Below are 23993 nucleotides of genomic sequence, written 5' to 3'. Positions count from 1 at the left end.
ACTTATGAAATGATGATTCGATACTGATTTGTGAATGATTGGAAAATTGTGAAAATACTTATACGTTTTATATGTTAAGAATATGAGATCATTTTACTGTTTTATTATATAAATTGCATTATATGGTTTATGAACTCTGATGGACCAGATATGTGAGAGCTTAGTACCGTAGCAAGTGAGATATGTTAGTGCAGCCACACTATTCTGAGAGTGTTGGTAATCGGATAGTCGATGTGGCCGCGAAGAGTTGTTGTACCCTCCTGGAGTTCGAACCAGGTCGCGGTAGGCAAATCGGACTTAACTTAGTGGTAGGTCAACCAAGGTTAAGTCCAGTCTTCAGACCGTACAACCTGATCATAGAGGTTTTACATGATGTTAGTCCACTGAGGGAGGTTCTTCTATGCATATATGTAGATTTATGTAAACAAAGCTATTTATTCAACCAAAGTATGTTTTGAGAAGAAAAATATGTTTTTTCAAATAGTACAATTTTATATGCTATCTCATTTAAAGTTAATTAATGGATATATTTTGCTTACACTAAAACTCATGTTATCACACACTGATAATAATCTATTCTATCTTACTGATAAGTGTCTCACCCCAATAATTTTAGCATTTCAGGAAATACAGGGAGCCGAGCTTAGCGAGCTCCAAGAGGGGGCTTAGTTATTATAGCTTAGAGTAAGTGTTTGTGAGACACTGATATGTGTATAGATATGTTTTTGTCTATTTAGGATGTAGTATGAATGCTTGGAGGTACATGTGTAATTATGGTGGTATTAGAACTCTGGTATAGTTTTGAGGTTTAAAATATTTTCTGCTGCATGATTTTAAATTGAGTTATGGACAGGTGTACCTGGTACCCTAGTTTGGGTTCGGGTCGTTAAATATGGTATTGGAGATATATGTATGGAGAATAGCACTCTAGGCCCCATCAGGTTTGGGGTGCTACACGAAAACTTCAAAAATATGTCAATAATTTACAGTGTTTTAAGGCCAAAGACTTCTTGGACCTTCTTGGAAAGTTTTCTTATGCTTTTTAAACATGCTTTAGGATGACATGTTGGAATGTGGCTTAATTTTATTTTATTCATAAAAAATCATAACTATGAAAGAAAAAATTCTAAATGATTTTGTGGTTACCCCCAGATTGTTATTGGCAGATGCTTGTAATCTTGTTGGCTGCTTGAATATTGGCTAGATGCAATGGATGGCTTGTCCCCATTCAGTAGATTTGAAGAAAGAAATTAATCTTGTATATTTCAATGGTAAATGATACAAGGCTATGCATAACTTTATACATGTTAAGAAATGAACGTTGGAGATATACACAGTAAATGCAGCATAATTGCAGCCAAGATTCAAGGAGAGAACTGTGGCTTGATTGGAGGAGCGATTGAGGGCTTGACCGGAGGTGCAAAGGTAGGTGTTGACTTATCATGCCCCCGCAAGATTCACTAGATGTTGAGCACACCAATCTTGGTTTGATGAGTAAGAAAGGGGAACCAAGGCAATGACTTGGTAAGAGAGTTAGCTAGTTGATCAAAAGTATGAACATGGGAAACATGTAGGTGATCGGTAGCAACTTGATCACAAACAAAGTGGAAGTCAGTGGCGATGTGTTTCATACAAGAATGGAAGACTGGATTGGCACATACATAAGTAGCACTCACGTTGTCATAGTAAATGACCAGAGTAGGGGATACAAGTACACGCAGCTCTTAAAGGAGATTCATTACCCAATTTACTTTTGCTGCGGTAGAGGCAATGGTGTTGTATTCGGCCTCGATGGAGGAGCGAGCGATAGTATTTTGATTTTTAGAACTCCAAGAGATGGGATTGGCACCAAGAAAAATAATATAAGCAGAGGTTGAAGTCCAATCATTAAGATCACCAGCCCAATCAGCGTCGGCAAATGCATGAAGTATCCAAGGTGAGTTTTTGCAAATCGTGATGCCATAGTCAAGGTGTAATGACCTGAAGAATAATGGTATTTAAATAATAAAGAGGGAGGGAAATGGAAACAGAAACAAAAGGAGGCGGCAGACTTCGTCAACGACATTGCACTTTGAGAGTAATAATCGAGGAATTTAATCAAGGACTCGTCGAAGAATACAGGAGATTCGTCGACGAGGATAACATAGGGTCTCGTCGACGAGGGTATGTTTCGTCGACAAGAAGATACCAAGAGGATTTTTTTTGGGCAACTCTAAATTTCATCGACGAAGGGGAGAGTTATTCGACAAATTGCCTATTGACCTCGTCGATGAGGTGATGTGACTCGTCAACGAAACCTATAGTATAAATAGTGTGAAACTCGGTTTTAATGTAGAAGAAAATCAGAAATCACTCCCTCTCTCTCTCTCTCCCCCTATGGTTCCTCCCTCTTCTCTCTTCGATTTTGGCCCCATGAGTTGTCGGATCGACTATTTGAGGCCACCACGACGCTCCTGGGGAAGTTCTCTCCAAACCTGCTAGAGTGGATCGTTGGTGGAAGCAAGTTGAAATTCATCCTTGAGTTGAGGTAAGACTTTTTATTCAAAATTTGGTCTTTCTACAGTTGAAGAAAATGATGTACTCGAATAAATACTGAAGTTTAGTTATGGGAATTATCATTTTCAGGGTACTACTCAGGGTTTCCTACGGGTGTAAGACCAGTATTATAAAGGAACGCTTTAGTTGCCAAGTAAAGGGATAAATTAAAACAGTTATTTTTTATTGAAATTACTATTATTTAATAGTAGAATAATTTTCAGAAAGCATGTGATTATATATGAGTATAATTGAGAAAATGTAAGTTTGGAAAAATACTGCAATGGTATAGGAAATGTGATTTCAGAACGGAATATATGGTTTCATTCAATTCGTGTGGCATGAATATTGTTTTATATATATTATACCATGTTGAGTTAGATTTGCAAAATAAAGCATGTTTACAAATATTTTCAGGAATGACATGATAAACACGGTAAATTATGATTTCAGAATATATGATATGTTCGGCGCAAGGCCGTAATTGATGGTCGGCGCAAGGCTGTAATTGTTCATATTATTCAGTGCAAGGCTGCATTTATTCATGTTTTCGTCGCGAGGCCATAATTATTATGTTAATGTAGGATTCAGAGAATGCTATTCTTTGATTTACGATAAACAGTATATGTTTATGTACTATATGTTATCAGAACCCGGATGTTAGTTTAATTCAGTTTCAGGAGCACGGTATCGTAGCTTATAGATCAGATATATATGTTCATATTGGTACTAACCACCTCACAAGGGGGTGGGAGATATATAGCCGATGTGGCTTTCAGTGTAGAGTTGTAGACGTCCACTTGGGAGTCCGGACCAGGGTGTGGCGGCATTGTATTTACAGACATTTTTGACTCGGCAGTGGTCGGCTAGCCATTGTCAGGTCCCGCCTGGGCTGCACAACCCGTCATGGGGGGTAATACATGACATTAGGTAGCTATACATCCTGGGTAGTTTTCAGTATTATAGATTATATCAGATAATACATGATTAGTATGATTACTTGGAAGTATGAAATTATATGTTTATCTAACCATATTACGATTTATGTTTTATGGTATGTGAAATGTACGGTATATGTATTACACCACACAATTGATTTTAATTTATCTACCCTTACTGAGAGGTGTCTCACCCTAAGCTTAAATTATTTCAGGAAACCCGAAGAGACCGGCGGGTCAGGGCCGTCGCTAAGTGAGTTGAGCTTCCTTGCTAGAAGGGTAAGTTTTGATGTAGGATGAGGAGATTTTTGTTGTAAAATCTTAGATTTATTTTGATGTTATAAAGATTGTATATAAATATAGTATCTTTGGGGAATATAGTAGATTCTAGTATTATATAATTTATGGTTGATGAATGTGATTTACATTTACTGCTGCCTAGGTTCCACTGTGTATGGCAGGTGTCCCCGCTACACCCGGATTCGAGTTGACTATTTATTTATAATGTTTTATTATATATTAAGATGAGCATGTCGTTACACAAGAGTTCCAACCAGATAGCGGAGCAAGCATTTATGTCACACCACGAACCCGAAAATGGGACCCAAGGGTGAAAATATAATTTAACTTGTCTCTGTATCAAACAAATCATCCAAAGATACAGTACAATGAATGAAGGCAGGTCGACTGACAGAGTTCAGTGATTTATTCCTGGTTGGCCAACCAAGGTAAATCCAGCTTACGGGCTGCACAACCTTGTCATGAGGGGCATGTCATGATATAAATAGCCACAGGGAATAGTTTCAGTTACTATTACTTACGTATTGATTTACAGAAACAGGGATCCTACTACATACACTATAAGTATTTTAAATTATAACCATAATACTGATATGTTAAGCAATAAGGAAAAGGGGTGTTGTGCTTTATTATTTATACGGTACTTTTGTACTCAGTTATTCATGTTTATATGAAACAGATTTCATGATATATAGTAGCTCATTTGCCACACACTAGTAATAGCATATTTTCTCTTATTGAGTGTTTGCTCATCCCAGTGTTGATATATTTTTCAGGTGATCCAGGTAGGCGAGTAGATCAGGCTCGCAAATAGAAGGGCTTCAGTAGTGCCCTGACAGAGAGTGAGTATCGTTTTTGGGGAGCATTTTTGTATTACCCTAGCTAGTTGAGGGCAATTTTGGGGATTCAGTAACACATGTATATATTCTTTTGGGAAACATGATAGCACTCTGGTATTGTATAGTGTGGTATATCACTATGTATGGAATTGTTTGTTTATATTATGCTTCTTGCTGCTTAGGATAATGTTATGATATCAGAGTATGATAATTGTTACAGTGGGAAAAAAAATTAGATAATTAGGCAGGTCGTTACACGGTCCGCAATACCTGGCGTCAGCCTGTAGCCGGCCCACGATACACGGCATCCCCGGTACATGGTGAACCCAAGGCTCCCATGGGATCATCCGGTGCGATCTGGTGGATCCACACCCTTCGGTGATCATCCAGTAAGGCTCACGCCCTTGGATATAGAGCCGAACACTCTTGCCAAACATGGCACAACAATTTCATATGCCCTCGGATATAGAGCCAGACACTCTTCAGTACCTAGAACAACTCAAAACCCGATTCCGATTGCATTCCAATAAACACACAACCATGCATGCTCATATAACCAAACAAACCACACCCATTTGGCAATCCAAAAATCATATTTTCAAAATATATATAGTTTAAATAAAGTCAAGGCATGATCATCCCTATTACACAGTCTAAATCACCATATACACATGGTTTTCCATCAAAACTAAGGATGCAACCCAATACCCCCTTTTTCCCAAAACTGTAGTCATGAAAAACTCATAATTTACCTATTAGATTCCCCCAAATGAGTAACCAAAATGCACAGAGGACCGTGAACCACAATTCTACCGAGTCCGATTTCAAAAATAACTGACCTAAACTGAATCCACTTACCTTTTTCCCAAATGGCAAATCCTGAACTCCAAGGCTCCTAAACTGTGAATCGAGTTCTTAACCCTACAACATACAGTACAGAATATACTCACGACTCTGTTTTCTACAAAACTACCAAAACAAAAATGAAAACCGAGCCTTATCTCAATTTTGAGCCAAAACCCGAAAATTCCCAAAACGAAAATCTAATCTGTAGATATTGTAGAGAATCCTTCCACGATCCTCTTGGTAACTTCGGATCAATGATTCCCACGAGGAATAGCAAAGAAATCTTGAGAGATGGAGAGTGGGTTAAGTTTCTAGAGAGATAGAGAAAGAAAATGAGATTTCTTAACTGAGAAGTAATGAAAATATCTATTTATAGCCCTTTGACCTGACCACTTCTCATTGACGAATGGCGTCCTCGTCGACGAGACAATATAGATAGCTCGTCGACGAGCTTGGGATTTTTGATTTTCCGAAACCCCTCAGCCTCTCCTCGTCGACGAGCCTCTGAATTCGTCACATTCCCATAAACCTCTGGGTTTCTCCTCATCGATGAACCCCTGCGCCTCATTGACAAGAAATATATGGCCTTCGTCGACGAACTCTAGCTTCGTCGACGAAGCCTGTTTAATTATCATTTTGCTCCTCTCTTAATTAATTAAACTCATATATTACGGTTTAGGTTCTTACAGTTTAACTGCTGACCAATGAAGGGTGGAAGGAAAATGCATTAGCTAAGACAACTTGTTAATGGCAAAGGACACATCAAGACGTGTCAAGGAGAGGTATCGTAACGACCCAAGAGTTTGGCGATACAAGGTAGCATCAGTGGTCGAGAGCCATCTGACAATGTGAGAGCTTCAATAGTTGCAAGAGAGGTAGAGACTGGCATTGGCCATGTTAACTCGATGCAGAAGGTCTTAGATATATTTCCTTTTGAGACAAAAATAAACCATTAGAAGTAAAGTGAGTTTCAACCCCAAGAAAATATGGGAGATTACCAAGATCCTTAAGAGAGAATTGTGTGTAAAGAACAGTGATGAAGGCAATCACATGAGCAGTGATGATCTAATGATGATGATGTCATCCACATAAACTAATGGATAAAGAATTGTGTTGGGGAAAATTAATCAAGTATAAAGCATACCCGTGAGGGTGTTTTTTGAAAGCCAAGTGATTCAAAATCGAGATCCAGTTCTTTTTTTAGTTTGTTTTTTAGTTTTTGGTAAAGCTAGTTTTGGTTTTTTCTTTGATCAAAACAACTAAAAGGGTTTGTTTTTCTGTCCCTCAGGTTGGTTTTGGTTCCTATTTTGGTTGCTTCAGTAGATTTAATCTCTGTTTTTTAGCTTGTTTTGTCTTAAAAATCTAACCTGTTCTTTAGTTTTGGTAAGAAACAGGTTGGTTTTGGAAAGATTTTATGGATCTTTTTTGCTTGTGATATTGTGCGGATTAGTTATTGCATACACAGCTGAGGAGGCATGGCGGCAGCTATAGATACCTGCGGTAGCAGACTGGTTTTCTCATATCCACTTGGGGAAGAGCTAATGAAAGCACTCGAACCTTTTATGAAAGGCGCTTCATCACCGTCTTCTTCTTTAGACCCTCTCCCCTCTTTTTCTTCTTCGCCCTCTCCCTCTACTTCATCTTCTTTATCTCCCCCTTCTGAATCTTTTGCTTCTTTCTCTTCCCCCTCTTCTTCTCCTCCTCCATCATCATCATCATCATCATCTTCTTCTACTTCTTATTCTCTTTTCCCTCTGTTCTTCCTCTCAGCCCAACCTCTACCCTGAATTTTGCTTACCATCGACGACCCACATTTTTTCTCAAGGGTTCTCGAGCCAGGATGATATGGGTTTCGAGCAAACAGGCTCAATAGGGCTGAACCAACTCACCCCCTCCCAGATCCTTAAGATTCAAGGAGAGAATTGAGGCTTGATTGGAGAAGCGATTGAGGGCTTGACCGGAAGTACAATGGTAGGTGTTGACTTATCAGATTCCTCCTTGTACTAGGATTTGGATCATAGACTTTCAATGTAAAAATCAATTTGTTATTTGAGTATTCAGAATCATTTGCAGGAGGTGCTTGTATTTTGAGCAGCTGTTTCTAGGGTAGAAGATTGAGATCTGTCAACATGGAGAACCCAATCTTAGATATTACATGCCTCAATTTATAGTTGGCTGCAAGCTATTTCTCACGATCTTACGCCAATGATTTGTACGTGGGTCTTACACAGAATTGTGTTACTCTTATCAAAGGCACCAGAAATTAGATGGAAGAAGCTTATCATGATTCTACATTAAGCATGCACTAAGAAAATTATGGTCACAACTTAGATTTCATTCTCATGAACTATTTTTTAGGGGGCAAAAGTGTTATGCTCAAGTGGTCAGAATGGAAATTGGATGGAGATGGTTACACTAATCAAAGGGTGGGTTTGTGGTTGGTTGCTTGGGAGGTTGGCTCAAATCTGATTATGGTCAAAGTCTGAAGTAGCTCACCAAATTCTGGAAAAGGCAAAAGGTGTTTTCTTCTGTCATATACAGGACAAACTAGTTTCTTTTTATGGGGCTAAATGAGTTTTGTTCTGATTATGATGACAAGGAAAGAAACCAACAGCACAAAGGTCCAACTAGAAAGGTTCCATACGGCCATAATTCAATGTCTCTGTGTCCATATATTCTCTTAAATTATAGGCCATGTATTGACAAATATCTTCCTCTGTGTGTGTGTGTGTGTGTGAGAGAGAGAGAGAGAGAGAGAGAGAGTAGAAAATGTGATCAATTCTAAAAATAGTGAATTTACTCTAACAATTAAATATATTCTGTTTAATATGACCAATTTTTTATTGTACTTGTTTGATGGATGCACCTTTGAGTCCAACAAAATTTATAAAAATAACTTTAGAACATTACAAGTACCAACTTCTAAGTCTAAAGATTGCAAAGTTTACAAAGCACAACATTAAAAACACTCTATTTTTAAGCTATTAAGAGAATATCTTGAAAATACAAGATATGGTAATAATCTGGTTTTGAATTAGTCGGTTAAGTCAGTTTTAGATTCTTGGGGTTTGATTTTGTTTCCCCAAATCTCAAGGTTGGAACCACGGTATTCTTCTTCCATAAATGAGTAGTTTTTTTAATAAAGATAGGAGGTCCCGCCCTCTTTTTCCAAAAAATAAAAAAAAATGAGACATGGTAATAATCGTTTGATTATATCAATCACCTAAACACATAGTAAACAAAGGCAAATCACTTACCATGATGTCAACTTAATAATTAAAATGACAAGTTACATAAGTGATATGATGAGTGTCGATTGAATAAATGGCACTCGTCCATGTGAGGTGAATCATTCATCACCAAACCATCCATGGAATTACAAGGAAAATCGCTTATTTTTTCAAAAGTCGTCCACTTACTAGACAAGGTGAACAATTAATTATCAACCTAGGTGATAGGTGTCTCTAGTTAGGGGTGAGCATAATTCGGGAAAACCGAATTAACCGACCGAAATTGGTCGGTTCGGTTCGGTTAAAAAATTCAGTTCGGTCGGTTCGGTTATGCTTTCCAACATTTCAGTGAATCGGGTTTCGGTTCGGTGAATGGAGAATGTTAATTCGGTTAACCGATTAACCAAATTAATAATTAATTAAAATTTAAATATAAATTAGTAAATTAAATTTTGGTTATTATTATTCTGGTTTTCTCTCGGACTCTCACTCAGTCTCACACTCAGACACTCTCAGTTCTCACTGCTCTCGGAAGCCAGAACACAGAAGGCCCTCCTTCACTAGCAGTGAGTCACTGCCAATCTGCCTCTCTCTCGCTCACCTGAGCTCTGTCCTCCGTAGTCCACACCACCAGACTCCATCTTCATGCGATGCCATCATCTATTCGTCTGTGTCCATCGCCGTAGCCATCGCCGGCCATCGTCACCAACACAAACTACACAGTCACTGCTCTCTGAAATCGGAGGGCCATCACTAAGTCACTGCCTCTCCCTCGCTCATCCGAACTCACTGCTCCGCACCGCCATCGCCGTCGCCGTCGCCGTCCATCGTCACGACGTCACTAGCACACAAGCTCCCTCTCATTCTCATTTCTCTTCTCTCGCGCACATACCAATTCACTGAGAAGTGAGAACCACCCCCGATGACTCCTCATCGGCGTCAAGCTCGCTCGAGCCCAATCGTCTCCCTAACCACCTCTCCTCCGCATCAATCCAAAATTTGGATAATAAAATACACCTTCCCGGCTTCCCCCCTTCCCTCACTTCTCGGATACACCTTCACGCCTCACGGCTTCCCCACTTCCCTCACTTCTTGGTTAAATTCGGTTAACCGAATTACCCGAAAAAGAAATTCTGTCGGGTTCGGTTCGGTGAGGCCAAACGGTTCGGTCGGTTCGGTTAACAGTATTCTTTAACCAAAATTTTCGGTTAATTCGGTTAATTAACCGAATATGGCCGAACCGACCGTTTGCTCACCCCTATCTCTAGTCATTAGATGAAGGTCACCCAATTATTAAGGACAAGACAAACAATCATATCGGGCATAAAAGTCAACTATAATAATTAGACTAATAATACTGAAAATAGTCCTAATTTTTACTAGACCTTTAAATTTTTTTGAATTTATCTCTTGTATCTATAGCTACGCTTTAGGCAATATTTAGGGTAAATGTAACTCTAAATTTGGCCTCCACCCCACTTTATCCCTCTATTCATATCTCTTATTGTCTCCACTTTCCTAACTTTTTCCTTTCTATCTTTCTCTCATTCTCTCTTCCAATCAAATCAAATCATATATAGCACAACTTTGTATACTAACTTCATATCAAACCAGTATCAAATTCAAATTTTCTAAATTTTGATATTACATCACCAATGAAAAATGCTATAGACTAAAACATAAACAACAGTGATAATAATAAACACATGCATGGTTGAGCATGTTAAGCTTGTGTTTAGATCAATTCAATTCTCCAAAAAATAAAATAAAATAATAATAATAATAATAATGATAATAATACTAATAATAATAATAGTTAGATTAATGTTGATTTTTGATTGGGTTCTATTCAAGGCTAGCTCTAGATAATCAAATGGAAATGGTCACCCCTATTCACGTGGTTGAGGACTAGTGGTTGCCGCTGAATTGCATATGCATTAATGATAGTGTAAAAGCAAAGGGTGACTGCACTGACTGGGAATACCTAAAACCATTGGCATTAAATGAGGACAGTGTAAGTAGACACAACCCTTTTCCAACTGACACCTTTCATTCAATTCAAAAAGCTCATTTCAACTTTACACCATTAAATTCAGGGACGGCTTGGTTTGTTGGGTTTCATTTACTCCACACCTCCATGTGCCCCAACTCCATCTAGCCTGCATGCCCATGCCCATGCTCATGCTCATGCTCATGGAGGATACACTTTGTTAACACATAAATTGCACAACTTCATCCAATCCCCATCCTATCTTTGCCCATTTCTACTTTCTTGTTTTGTTCAAAAGCAATTTGTGTTATTTCACATTCGGGTCGTACCAACAGTGTACAAGGCAGCTCAGTATATAAATGGATATACACATGTATTAATTAGAACAAAGTACAAACAATGTCCCAAAAAACTCCCAAAAAATTAATTTTTAATATTTTTTTATACGTTAGAGGTGCTGGATTCGTATCTTAGAGATTACCCATAATATCAAACATGAATCTAAGTAATCAGGGTTTGCTGCCTAAAATTTAGGTATTAAAGTAGGTTTGGACCCTCCCTTATTATATATATATATATAGTGAAAGTGATGTGCCAAAATCTTGGTGCAACGAGTGGTGCATGTGTAAAAGGTTTAATTTTTTTGCCAAAAAGGCGTTGTTGTTTTTTTCTGAATTGAAAAAGGCACTGACGTTAACAACGCCTACAAAGTTACAAATCCAACCCAACCTCAAACTACACGGAACCCTCTCACACCACTTTCACCCAGAGCACCTCAAGACACCCGTTAGCGCTCCCCCCCTCCCTCCTCTCTTTATATTCCCATGAACTAATCAATCTCCCAACCCTTTCCCAATCAACAAACACACACACACACGGCCGAGAAAAAAAAAAGTTATATATGGAGATGAGTACTGCAGCTGCAAGTGGAGAAGTGTGCTATGGAGGAGGAGAAAGCAACATTAATTTGGTCGAGGCTCTGAATCCAAAAGTGTATGGGAATGGGAGTATGGATTTGGTTTTGGCGCATGGGTTTGGAGCGGACCAAGGGGTGTGGCACTTGCTGCTGCCTTACCTCACTGTGTGGTTCAGGGTTGTGGTTTTTGACTTGGCCTTCTCTGGGAATGTCAATCCCAAACTCTATGATCCAACCAAGTACTCTTCTCTGGATTCCTACGCCCGGGACTTGCTCAGCCTTCTTGATCACTTGGGCGTCAAGAAGACTGTGTATGTGGGTCATTCCATGTCCGCCATGATTGGCTGCTTGGCTGCAGCTCAAAGACCCCAACTGTTTGAGCACCTTATCTTGTTGTGTGGCTCCCCAAGGTTCATTACTCTCTCTCTCTCTCTCTCTCACACACACACACACACACGCACGTAATACATACATACATATATATATATATACATACATATATATATATATACATACATATATATATATATATATATATATATGTTCAGTAGTTTCCTAAGCTACTAGGCTACTAACATATGTAGTCATCTAGCTTGAATTTTGAGGGTTTTAACTCGGCAAAGACCTTAGTAATTACACAAGAAGTTGTTCACAGATAGATCCATTATTTCGATATATTAGCTAGGTACCCTTAAGGCTTTGGACACACACAAATGAAAAATGTATGATTACCACTGCACCCACGAAGATAGATTCATTATTCCCATATATTATTAGCTAGCTACTCTTACACACAAATGAAAAATGTATTATTATAACTATTGCTCCATCTAATATACTATCACACTTTTTAGAATCTTAACGCACATGAATCATCTTTTTCACAAAGGTGCATTCAATGAGACAAGTGAGCTATGTGTTAACATTTTAAATAGGGTACAAGCCGATGACAATAGAGCATATTGCTATTTACTATCAAATAAGAACATTCCCATCAGTTCCCTGTCCATCTACCTTTTATATTTTTCTAACATCATTTCTTTGCAACTCTCTTAATTTTTTTTTTATGTATTTCACATATATCATCTTTATTTTTATTTTTTTCATCAATTTATTCTTGTCATTATTGTTGCTGTCAAATAATAAAGCTAAAAATGTCCAGGTTGATAAACTCACCTTAAAACTTGCCCTTACCACTCACATAATTTGCAAGTCATAAGACCTATCATATAGCATATAAGTCACTTCTATGTCCTTTCTGATCTTAGAACACCAGTACTACTAATTTATACTTGGTAAGTTTTATGTTTGTTCTTTAACATACATCTCTCTTTCTAATTTTTGTTTGAAGGTACCTCAATGAGGAGGGATACAATGGGGGCTTGGAGAGATACCAAGTAGATGCTATCCTTAACCAAATTGACCAAAACTTCACATCTTGGGTTCCAACTTTTGCTCCGAAAGTAGTTGGAGTGAATGACGAAAGTGCCATAAGGGAGTTTGAACTTAGCCTGAGAAGAATGAAACCAGAGACCATCCTTAGTGTAGCCAAGACCGTGTTTCTGAGTGACTTAAGGGATGTTTTGCCAAAGGTCCGAGTGCCAAATTGCACCATCATCCAATCCAAAATGGACTTTGTAGTCCCAGACAATGTTGCATTTTACATGAAGGAGAGGCTAGGGGATGGTAATGCTACTGTGGAGATGCTGGAAACAAAAGGCCATTTGCCTCAGCTCACAACTCACCTTTCACTTTTGGAAGTGTTGAAGAAAGTACTCCACCTTTATTGATTAATTGGGTCGTAGTTTGTCTTTTGGAATCTTGTACTTGTTAATTGATGCGCATCATATTTTCAATAATTGGGATGTAGTTTTATTACTCATTTGTTTGTTTATTCTTGTTTTTGGGTTGAATATGCAATATTTTTAGGCTAAGAAACAACATATCCAAAACATAAAAGTTGTCGAGATGAGAATGCTTAGATGGATGAGTGATTTAACGCTAAAAGATAGATTAAGATATAACATATTAGTAGTAAGTTTAGCTTAGTTCTGTAGAAGATTAGAAAAGGGAGAGGACTTAAATAGTCTGAACACTTGCAATATAGGTTAGATGGTGTGTCAGTGAAGAAAAGTAAATTATACTCTTATGGACAATAGAAGGGGTGGAGATAGACCTAAAATAACTTTGAATGAGATAGTAAGGATTTAATAGCCCGAATTTATCAAAAGCAATTGTCTATGATTACAAAAATTGAAGAAAAAGGATTCATATAACTGACTCGACCTAGTGGGACTTAAGGCTTGGTTTGTTGTTACTATTGTTGTTGCTACCACTGAAGAGAGTTAAATTTTAGAAAAATTTTAGAATTGAGATTTTCTAATCATGATAAAACAACTTAGGAAGATTAGGTTCTCTAATAACATCTAGATGAATTAGGATCCTTCCACTCCATTTCATGTTCTCTTAGGATTGAATTTTTAAAAAAAGAAAAAGGAATGGAGTATTAAACCACGAAATAGGAATAGGGAATCCGAATTCAAAATATATGTAAGTAACAATCATTTGAAATTATGCAACTTAAACGTGATAGATTGTTTAAAATCTAAGGATGGCAAAACGGGTTAACGGACCGAATTCGAGCATATTATAAATCAGTCGAGGTTAAACAGGTTCGGGTTGACCTGTTTATTAACGGGTGACTAATAAGTAAAATCAAACTCATCCATTTAATAAACCGATCATAAAGTCACCTTTTTAAAAATATAATTTATAAATAAAAAAACACTGCTTCATTTCATATAAAAACATCATTTCTTCTCTCTCTCTCTCTCTCTCTCCACAACTAATCATTTTTCTAAAAAATAAATAAATTTCATTTCTATCATGAAACAAACCAGAAGTCCAGAACAAGAACTAGTGAACTACTGAACTAAGAAGACTAGGTGCGGGTGCGGGACTGCGGGTCCCTGCATACTGGCCAGTCTGGCCTACTGGGTGAGAATTGAGAATCGGGACTCGGGAGATCTTAGATATGGTGTGCCCGCGTGGGGGCCCTAGGGATTACTGCCGCTACGAGCCCGCATAGGTGAGAATGAGATCTGCCGAGTGCCGATGTGGCTGATTGCCATCTGGGTAGCACACTAGCACCGTAACAGGGGATGAGGCTTCTGCCGAGCCGACTGCCGCTTCTCGCCTGTGAGTCTGTGAGGCCGTGTGTGAGAGTCCCGAGGCTGAGTGTGCGGGAGATTCAGTGATGGGTAGCCCGTAGCCAAGAGTCTGTGAGGTCGTGCGTGAGCGTGAGGGTCCTGGCCTGAGGCTAAGAGTGAGGGAGGTCCAGAGATGGGTAGCCACTAGCAAGGAGTCTATGAGGTGGCGAGGCCGTGGGTGAGCGTGAGGACTGAGGGTCCTGAGGCTGAGAGGCAGATCCGGAGAAGGGTAGCCGAGTAGGGTTTCATTGTATAATGTATATATATAATAAGTTAAATGGGTCAATTGCGGGTACCCGACCTAAATCCGCACAACCTGCTTAATAAACAAGGCGAGTTAGGTTGCGGGTTAGGCGAGTTCAAGTACGCATTTATAAGCGAATTTAATTTATATTAAATTCAAATCCAATTTAAATGGGTGAATCACGAATCACCCATCCAATTTTGACCCATTTTACCATCCCTATTAAAATCAACCACGATTGATTATTTAAGTCTCATGTCATGATGTCAATAACTTCTCAAGTGTTCTTGGGCTTTTACAACCAACCCCACACCTCCCGCGTCCTACGCGGAGAACCGGGTAACCAAAAGTAACGATTAGAATAATGGAAGCTCGCAAGGTTAATTTCCTTTCCCAAAAGTGTTGGTTCAACGACCCATTGGTCAAAGAAAAGGGGAGGGAGACTGCATAATTTCCTTCGGATGATAGTGTACCAAGCGATTTCAGCCAAGTTAAATCATCTTTCAAAGGCATGGAATTTGATTCTGAAATTTAAAATTTAGGGAAAGTTCAATAAACTTAATGCAATTTTATTGTGATAATTTTTTTTTTTTCTAAAACAAAGGCTTATACTCTGAGCATCAAAACAAAACAATGATGCTAATTTGAACCATTCAAGTGGAACACGGGATGAAAACTGTAATGGACGGACTGACGTCAACAAAACAATGATGCTCCATAATACTCAACACACATTTTCAACCAAAATATAGGGAATGAATGAGAATGAGATCCATTCTGATTTTTCACAGCTCAGGCACACAAAATACTATGCATCAGTCACTCAAATCCATGGAGCAAACCCATTTACAGATCTGTAAATGGGTCAAAACCACAACCATTTCAAGGCCAAAATTGTTCATTTCTCATTCTTCTTGATATGAATTAAAGAATATGAAATTTTTTGGAACCTGATATAAATGAAAAGGCTAACTCGATTAACTTTAATTTAATATATTCAACAAATATACTAAACAACTAATCTACATGTACATTTATGAGGCTAGGCTTAAAAGCCACTCCTTGGAGGCAAGCTGAGGTCATAAAAAAATATGGGCCTCATTTTCTTGACCTACTTAAAGAGTCCACAACACAACCAAAAAACCTCGGACCAAACAAGTCGAACTTCTGACTAATGCAGACCAATTGACATTCCTCAGCTGGAATCAGCTAGCGTCAACTGTTTGGCTCGCAATATAGTCCATTGCTTTCCTCTTCACAGATTCGATTCGGTCTTCATCACCAATGGACTTCTCATACTCCAGATACTTTTTAAATAAGAACTGCATGTTAAAACAATATGGTAAATGGGTAACGCCCAGCAGAATGAGAAAACTCTCTCTCTCTCTCTCTCTCTCTCTCTCTCTCTCTCTCTCTATATATATATATATATATATATATATATATATATAATCAACAAGTGGGGGGAGAGCGAGGTGATGAATATCATGCCATGTACCTCCATTTTTTTAGGTGCAAGGGTCAAACTTATTGCCCTCTCAAATAATGAACGGATAATGTCCATGTCTCCAAGACGAATCTCCTATCATTTGAGAGATAGTTTTAAGGCAAGTGCAAAAGAAATAATAATAATAATAATAATAATAATAATAATAATAAATGAGAAAAAAGGAAAACCACTAGTGGTGGTAGATTTACCTGATCGAGATAGATGCTCCACAAATCTGTTCTCTTTGGGTACTCTCGTAGCATGCCTTCAAACATGGATCGCCCTCTCTCAGGATCACCACACTTGAACTCAAGAATAGCAGTTTGAGAAATGAATTGTATATGCTCATGACGGGGAAGGCTTAGTAGGGCACGATTTACAATAGATTGAACTCCATCCAAGTGTTGGTTCAAGTTCCTCTGTATCCGCCTTAACCAAACCTGAAATTCCATAAATACGAAGTTTTGACAACTAGAGAATTTGTTAGAATGAAATAGAATGAAAATGGTGGGCAAGAGTAACTATACCGTGCATGAACGCTTAAATTTCTTGGTCATCTTGTTGAGAAGTTCATCAGCCAACTTATCTTGCCCTGTCCTTTCATATATACCCAGGAGTGCAATATGCACCTTTTCAGGATCACAAAACTGCATTGCTCTCTGAAATATTTTGATTACAGCCTCCTGAAAAGAAAATTGAAGTATGCAAACTCTCAATTCCTGCTGGAATAACACTATAAGAGACAAAAATATTAACACGCTCCACAGTTTTCTATACCTCTGGAGGACTTCCATATTCATTTTCTAGATTCAAATAAGCCACCCAAATATTCAACTTCTCTGATTCCTCTCGGATGTTTATTGTTCTCAAAGCCCTTTAAAATGCAAACAGAATCAAGAGTAAAATTAGTGCGTACCTGCAAATATAAATAATTTCCTAGCAAGCTATTACTTTAACTTTATTGCAGTGGGTTCATATTAAACAATTTCCTTTTTCGAGCTATTGTCCCAACTTTGTTGCGCCACTTCATTTTCAACATCCAACGATAGCTAATGCAACAGTACTGAATTGAAGGCAAACATTAATGAAACAAATTTATGGGTTTTCCCAATTGAATGCACAGTATTTAGCTTTCTAATATTGACAACTAATATTCATCTTTAGACTTATGTTATCATAGTTGAAACAAATATACCAGGATATTCAGAATCCAATTTTCCTTTTAAAAAAATATATATTTTTTCAAAGTGCAAAATAAAAATTCTTCAACCATTATTCACATTTCCTGCTTAACAGTACATAAGTTCAAACGGTGTGGAAAAGTGTCTGGCAGTTATTCTTAATATGACACTTGTCATATAAGGCCTTTTCTTGTTATCTTTTTGGGAATTAAACTCCCAAATTTATTAGAAAATTAGTTAACCAGCACACTCACATGGTAAAAACCATATTTTCCAAATTTTATATTACGTATTTCCTGTTTTAAATAGAACTGAAGGAAGCCAGTTCCAATTAAAAACAGACCAAACAACTGCAGGTGTGTTCTATCAGCGTCATCATAAAGGCATTACTTTCAACAACATACTCATGCAATGGTGAATTATGAGCAGTTTTGATCCTCCATTAAATTCTAAATGATAGAACATGTAACAAAGAGGTCCGCATTAGCTGTCCTAAATGTAAAATCAGAATCAATGAGCAAACAATGAAATTAAAAAGATACCGTTCAGCAATTGAGCGAGCTTTCTCAACATCAGCTAAAGAGAGCACGAACTCCATATACTTAATCCAGGCAAAGCTACTGTTAGGGGATCTTCTAACCAGTTTCTCAAACTCATCAGCAGTTCTTGGCACATCTTCCTCCAGTAGCCTTTCCTCAGCGGCCCTAATTTCTCGCTCCCTATACAAAACAATTTTCTTGTCTAATGGCAGAACGGAAAATCCAGAGCCCTAGCTCTCCAAAAAAAAAAAAGCCACGAAGAAAAATAATTTCAGGTCACCTCTCAGCTTTTGCTTTCTTCTTTGCCTTCCTCGTGTCTTTTTCATCCCTCATTGCAGCTTCATTGAGATGCTCTTGATTTTGACTAGCTAAAATATCCATGTCGGGGTGCTCTATGTCATCAAGAACAACCTCAAGCGGAAGAATAGAAGCCCTTGCTTCTGCCTGTGCAAGAAATAGGGACTCCCCATTTTCACACTCAGTAGCCACATTTTGAATCACAGGTAAACTGCTCTGTGGCAACATCTGAATGTCATTAATAAAGCCATTTTCTTTAATGGTAGTGTATGGACTTTGTTTTGAAGTAGTTTTAGTGTCGGTATCATCCCCAATATATGAATTCTTCATTCCAAGTGAAATCCGATGCCTTTCCTCATCCACCTGATAACAGAGGCTGGAACAACATAAGAAAAGCAATACCACAACTACCTTCAATCAATTAAAGAATAGCAATATTAACCAATCCCTCTCTACACTCAAATATTCACCTTTAAAATTTTTGCTGCAACTCTTTCCCCTGCCCTATACTTGGACTCTATGTTGTCAATGGGATCATCAGAAAGCTCTGATACATGACATAATCCAACCTAGACAATTGAAAATCACAAAGTATAAACACGCAAAGCCCACAATGTGCACATCCACTACAAACTAAAATTTCGCATCAAAATATGTGAAATTACTTCATAAAGAAATACTTTTAAAAGTTGAACAAACACCAAGACTGCATGATTGGACCATCCAACTTTAAGTGATATTGATAAGAAATAATGGTTGGACATTACAATTGACAACTAACTGCCTGTTGAATAGTTTTCATTGAAAATGATTTTGTAGTGCAGTGCAGCTTTAGGTCAAGTCTATTTACAACTCAACTGAGTCATGTTCTTGGAGTTGAAAAATGATTCAGAAACTAAATCATTTTTGAAAGAAGTTGGTAATTGATGCTTCCTTCAGACCTAATTTTTAAATGAATTATCACTTTAGAACTAAATTGTTACAGATCAGCATTTATACAATGAAACCACTGATACTTCAAAGCTGTCCCAAGTAGGTCGTAAGCCCAGGGCAGTTCCAAGCCAAAGCCAGCATTAAATAACCAACAGAATGTGTGTCCAGATATCCATGCATAAGAATTAATTGCAATAACACATTTGGTCATCATAGGAATACATTTGCATGAGCACTTTATTCTCTTACCAAATTTGTGTGGTCAATCCTGATAAACAAACCATATGACTCTACCCTCCTTATCATGCCAGAAATAGTATCTCCAACATGCAGACTACTCAAATCATTTAATTCTGATTTTGAAGCATTGCTTGCATTTGATTTCAACGTGACCTCAACTCGCTTAGATAAAGGCTCCACAGATAGCACCCTGCACCAAATAATTTTATTACTTGTTCAAATTGTTATTTATGCAAAAGAAGTGTAGCTGAACTCACCTTCCAACCACGAGTTTTCCCACAGGGAATTCTTCTTCAAGATTTTCTACATAATTGTCAGACAAGTTGGAGATGAGAATTTTTGCATCAAGCCTCCGAGAAAGCAAAATGAAACAGCCTTTTGATGACACATTCTTAACATAGCCCTAATCAGACCAAGAAAGAAAGATGGCCAATAAGCTGCTAAACTCAAGCTCCAGAAGAACACAAATAAGTACATTAAAAACAACAATTTAAACATAAGTCAACCATCAGTTACCATCGCAAAAATAAGAAGTGCAATTGGATAAATTAGATAATGACCACATTAATAACTTACAAATTAATGATTTAATGTTATATAGATCTCTCTCAACTTGTCTAAGATGATTCCTAGGCCAAATGTTAAGACGGCAAGCCATCATTGATGATTGAGGAAATATTAATAAACACACAAAAAAAAAATACTAGAAACAGAAACATTCATGTTGGAAATAATAATTAAAAAACAATGCCTTCGATGCCAGACCTAGGAAGACCATCCAACAGTGTCCCTGTCAGAACACTGACAAGCAATGGCATCATGATGATGACCAGGAATGATTTAAAATTTTAACAAAAAAATTTCACAAAACATGCTGTCTAGGCACAACAGTATATATCGATATATGTTTTTGATTGTTCCTAAAAATACATACATATATATTTTTTGACTGAACTAATTATTTGAAAAAATAATAATAATAATAATAATAATAATAATGAGATCAAATCATGCAAAACAAAAATCTTGTTATGTACACTAACTTTACACATGAGAATTTTGTAGCTATATTATCCCCAAATGCCAGGATTCAATGCAGTCCAGTCCACATGCCAACCTTTCTAATACTCCAATATCTCAAAACTTATATAGCATAATAAACTTGGGAAAAAAAAAAAGATTTATTAAGAGAGGAGAAACATTAAAAAGGGGGAGGAGGGGAACCTGCACAACATATCATGGTACTCATGCTTTTCAATAGCAGTCGCGGGTAGCATAGTGTAACAGTAATGGGGACAAAAGGAAGCACAAGTAGAAGTTACACAACAGGAAGCGAGTGTCAATGTAATGGCCAAATTCTTTTCAAGCACATACAATATTATGTATGTTGGGTTATTTACCTGTACAGCCCTTCTTAAAAAGAGATTTAATGCATTTTGGATCTTTTAGATCAACTTATTGACATTGGTTAGTAAGGGCAATAAATTTTAAATTTGTTATAAACCGCTGTTGACAGATTTTTTTTTTATATTTTTTTCATTAATTGTGTGATAAATTAAATAATAAAATAAAATATATTATACACTCCATTAATTTATAAAGTACATAAAGCATGCAAATAATATTATTTTATTTGTTAAATTAATAAAAATCTAATAAATTTAGACTGATAAGTTGTATTGTCTGTCTATAAACTAAGCTTCAAAATTATAATATATAAATTTTGTATTTCTATAATTTTTTCATTAATCATATGTGATAAATTAAATAAATAATAAAACATAATATTTTCATTGATCATGTGTGATAAATTAAAAAATATAACAAAATTCGTTATACACTCCATTAAACTATTAGGCACATAAAACATACAAGTAATAAAATTATTTGAACAAGTTACATTATTTTATTTGCTAAAGTAATAAAAATCCAATAAAACATAATTTTCCATTAATCATGTGTGATAACTTAAAAAATATCAAAAAATTGATTATACACTCCACTAATCTATTAGACACATAAAACACATAACTAATAAAATAATTAGACCAAGTTGTATTATTTTTTAAATTAATAAAAATCTAATATATGTAAATCGTTGAGTTATATTGTATATATAAACTAAGCTTTAAAATTATAATATTTAAATTTATAAAATTTATTAGTAAATAATAAAGTACCACCAATTCAAAAATTTTAAAATAAAAAAAAAAAAAAGCAGAAAGGAAAAATTTTGAAGTTGAAAAATACAGAAAAAAAATTCAAAAAATAAATTCTTTTTGTGCAATGGCTGCATAATGACCATAGCAGCAGTCACATATCAGCAGGGCTCTGTAATGATCATTACGACTGAATTTTCTTCCCAATAATTTAGTGATAACAATATTGGGAACCGAAAAAACCGTTATGTGACAGCATTATGTAACGGTCGCAGTCACTATATGAAACCATGATGGTGCTACATACTTGTAACTATGACACATGTCAAATGGCTTCATTTGCAACTGTAGAAGGAATTTTGGTTAACACGGATTCGATTATGGAGATGTCATAGGACACATTCTGGATGTCACTATGATGTTGTGATACGGACAATTATCATGGTAGCATTCTCAAGTTGTGATGTATAATCATTAGACGAATGGTTACTTGTAGTGAATAAAAATGCAATGAAGAGATTACTTTTGGGGAAGCAAGTATCTTCCCCTAATATTCTCTTGGGTACTAAGTGAGCACCCTGATGAGAGCTCAGGGGCTGGCTCTTGGCTTTCTCGAGGAGAATGAAATTGTGCATCACTCTCATCCTGGAGGTTAAGACTTATACTTGTGTTGGCCCTTGTGTATACTCTTGGCCAGTACCATCCCATAACCAATTTGACTATCGAGGGTGTTGATCCTTTGTAATTTCGTATGTCAAACTCGAGTAATGTATGTTGTCACCTCCCTTAGCTCTAGCAAGTTGTTAATTAATAGCAACTGTACACGAGGATTGGGAGGAAATAAGAGGAATACAATCGATCACTCAAATAATGTAGGCTCTCTTAAAATAAATCCACTTGAAATAATTTGAAAAGAATGAAAGAGCCACCAAAGCAAAATAAAAAAGTCAAAAAGAATATGATTGTCATCTTCACAAAGAAAGATGCCAAAAAAATGGGGCAAACAATGCATTACAAAAAATACAGCCCCAAATAAACCCAAAGAGAAAGATATTCATGAGATTATTAAATTATAAAGATGACTCTTAACATGCACAAATTTAACCTGTCATGTTTTAATTGAGCTGTAATTATTGTGACTTCTGTAACGGTAGAAGCAAACAAAAAGAAGAAACTGAGAAAATATCATCAAACCATCTAATACCTGCACAACCATATTAGAATGAAGATCCTCCACCTTGTCCACACGTTTTCCAGTAGAAAGCCTGTTAGTATAGATATGTTTAGTATATATATCACACACAGAGAAAACCAATGAAAAGTGGGGAAGCTGAATGATCACTAAAAAACCAGAAATAGGAGCTCTGGTAACTCCACATATTAAGATATTGAAACAACTAACCAGGAAAGTGCACATTGGATAAAGAATTAATAAGATTAGCTACATCAAAACTGAATTATGCTCAGCAGAGATTAGTTTAGGATAACAATGAAGCTATATAAACTACTAGAAAGAATCAAACAGGTGTTCCTTGATATTCTAGAAACATAAAAAGGCAATTAAGAATTTAGTGAACATTAACCAAATTTCTATTACACATGCTTCTGTGAGAGCTTCACCTGGGAGTTGTAGTGAACATGGACTAATTCGAATATTAAAGATTCTGATGACAGCATTGATCACATTATGGATTATTTTCCTACACCTTGAACTGGTAATTCTATGGACTGTATTCCTATGCTTAGAAATAATAAAAAAATTTATATAGGTAAAAATATGCTCACAACCTATCAACACGTGCACATCTCCTAAATGGAATAAAGAAGAGATAGTAGACAAGCCAAAAGGCCACAAGCCCATCCTTTCTGCACTAATGATATACTACAGACTAGAGAGTGGGAGTTGTTGATGGGATATGCTCTCACTTTCTTGTGAAACCTCCTTTCTTCTCTCATGAAGGACTGAACCATGGAATCGCTAGAAGATGACAGAAGATATGCACAATCATTTGATCCATATTGAAGGGGAAACCTTTGATCTGAGATTGGACAAAGTGAGCAAGAGTCCTTATTTTGTTCATTCTTCAACAAAATCAATTACTAGATGA

The 23993-nt window shown here is 36.8% G+C and overlaps 2 protein-coding genes across 2 annotated transcripts in view; one reads left to right on the top strand and one right to left on the bottom strand.

The window, feature by feature from the left end:
• Window positions 1-11528: 11528 nt before the first annotated feature.
• Window positions 11529-13476, top strand: LOC131167850 (strigolactone esterase D14-like). The gene is made up of 2 exons (XM_058126855.1): window positions 11529-12004; window positions 12946-13476. The coding sequence occupies exons 1-2, from the start codon at window positions 11580-11582 to the stop codon at window positions 13382-13384; spliced, it is 864 nt and encodes a 287-aa protein (XP_057982838.1). The 5' UTR covers window positions 11529-11579; the 3' UTR covers window positions 13385-13476.
• A 2446-nt stretch (window positions 13477-15922) lies between these two features.
• Window positions 15923-23993, bottom strand: part of LOC131167849 (rRNA biogenesis protein RRP5) — a 72849-nt gene continuing 64778 nt past the window's right edge. Inside the window, exons 30-40 of the mRNA XM_058126853.1 lie at window positions 23090-23150; window positions 19984-20129; window positions 19736-19916; window positions 19024-19122; window positions 18537-18916; window positions 18260-18436; window positions 17314-17410; window positions 17064-17219; window positions 16746-16976; window positions 16546-16629; window positions 15923-16369 (exon numbers count right to left, since the gene is read on the bottom strand). Coding sequence (XP_057982836.1) covers window positions 16253-16369; window positions 16546-16629; window positions 16746-16976; window positions 17064-17219; window positions 17314-17410; window positions 18260-18436; window positions 18537-18916; window positions 19024-19122; window positions 19736-19916; window positions 19984-20129; window positions 23090-23150 — 1729 coding nt within the window. The 3' untranslated portion in view covers window positions 15923-16252. The remainder of the gene's footprint in view (window positions 16370-16545; window positions 16630-16745; window positions 16977-17063; window positions 17220-17313; window positions 17411-18259; window positions 18437-18536; window positions 18917-19023; window positions 19123-19735; window positions 19917-19983; window positions 20130-23089; window positions 23151-23993) is intronic.

Source organism: Malania oleifera, chromosome 11, assembly GCF_029873635.1.
Source record: "Malania oleifera isolate guangnan ecotype guangnan chromosome 11, ASM2987363v1, whole genome shotgun sequence".
Classification (NCBI taxonomy): Eukaryota; Viridiplantae; Streptophyta; class Magnoliopsida; order Santalales; family Ximeniaceae; genus Malania; species Malania oleifera.
This window is presented reverse-complemented; position numbering and strand designations above follow the sequence as displayed.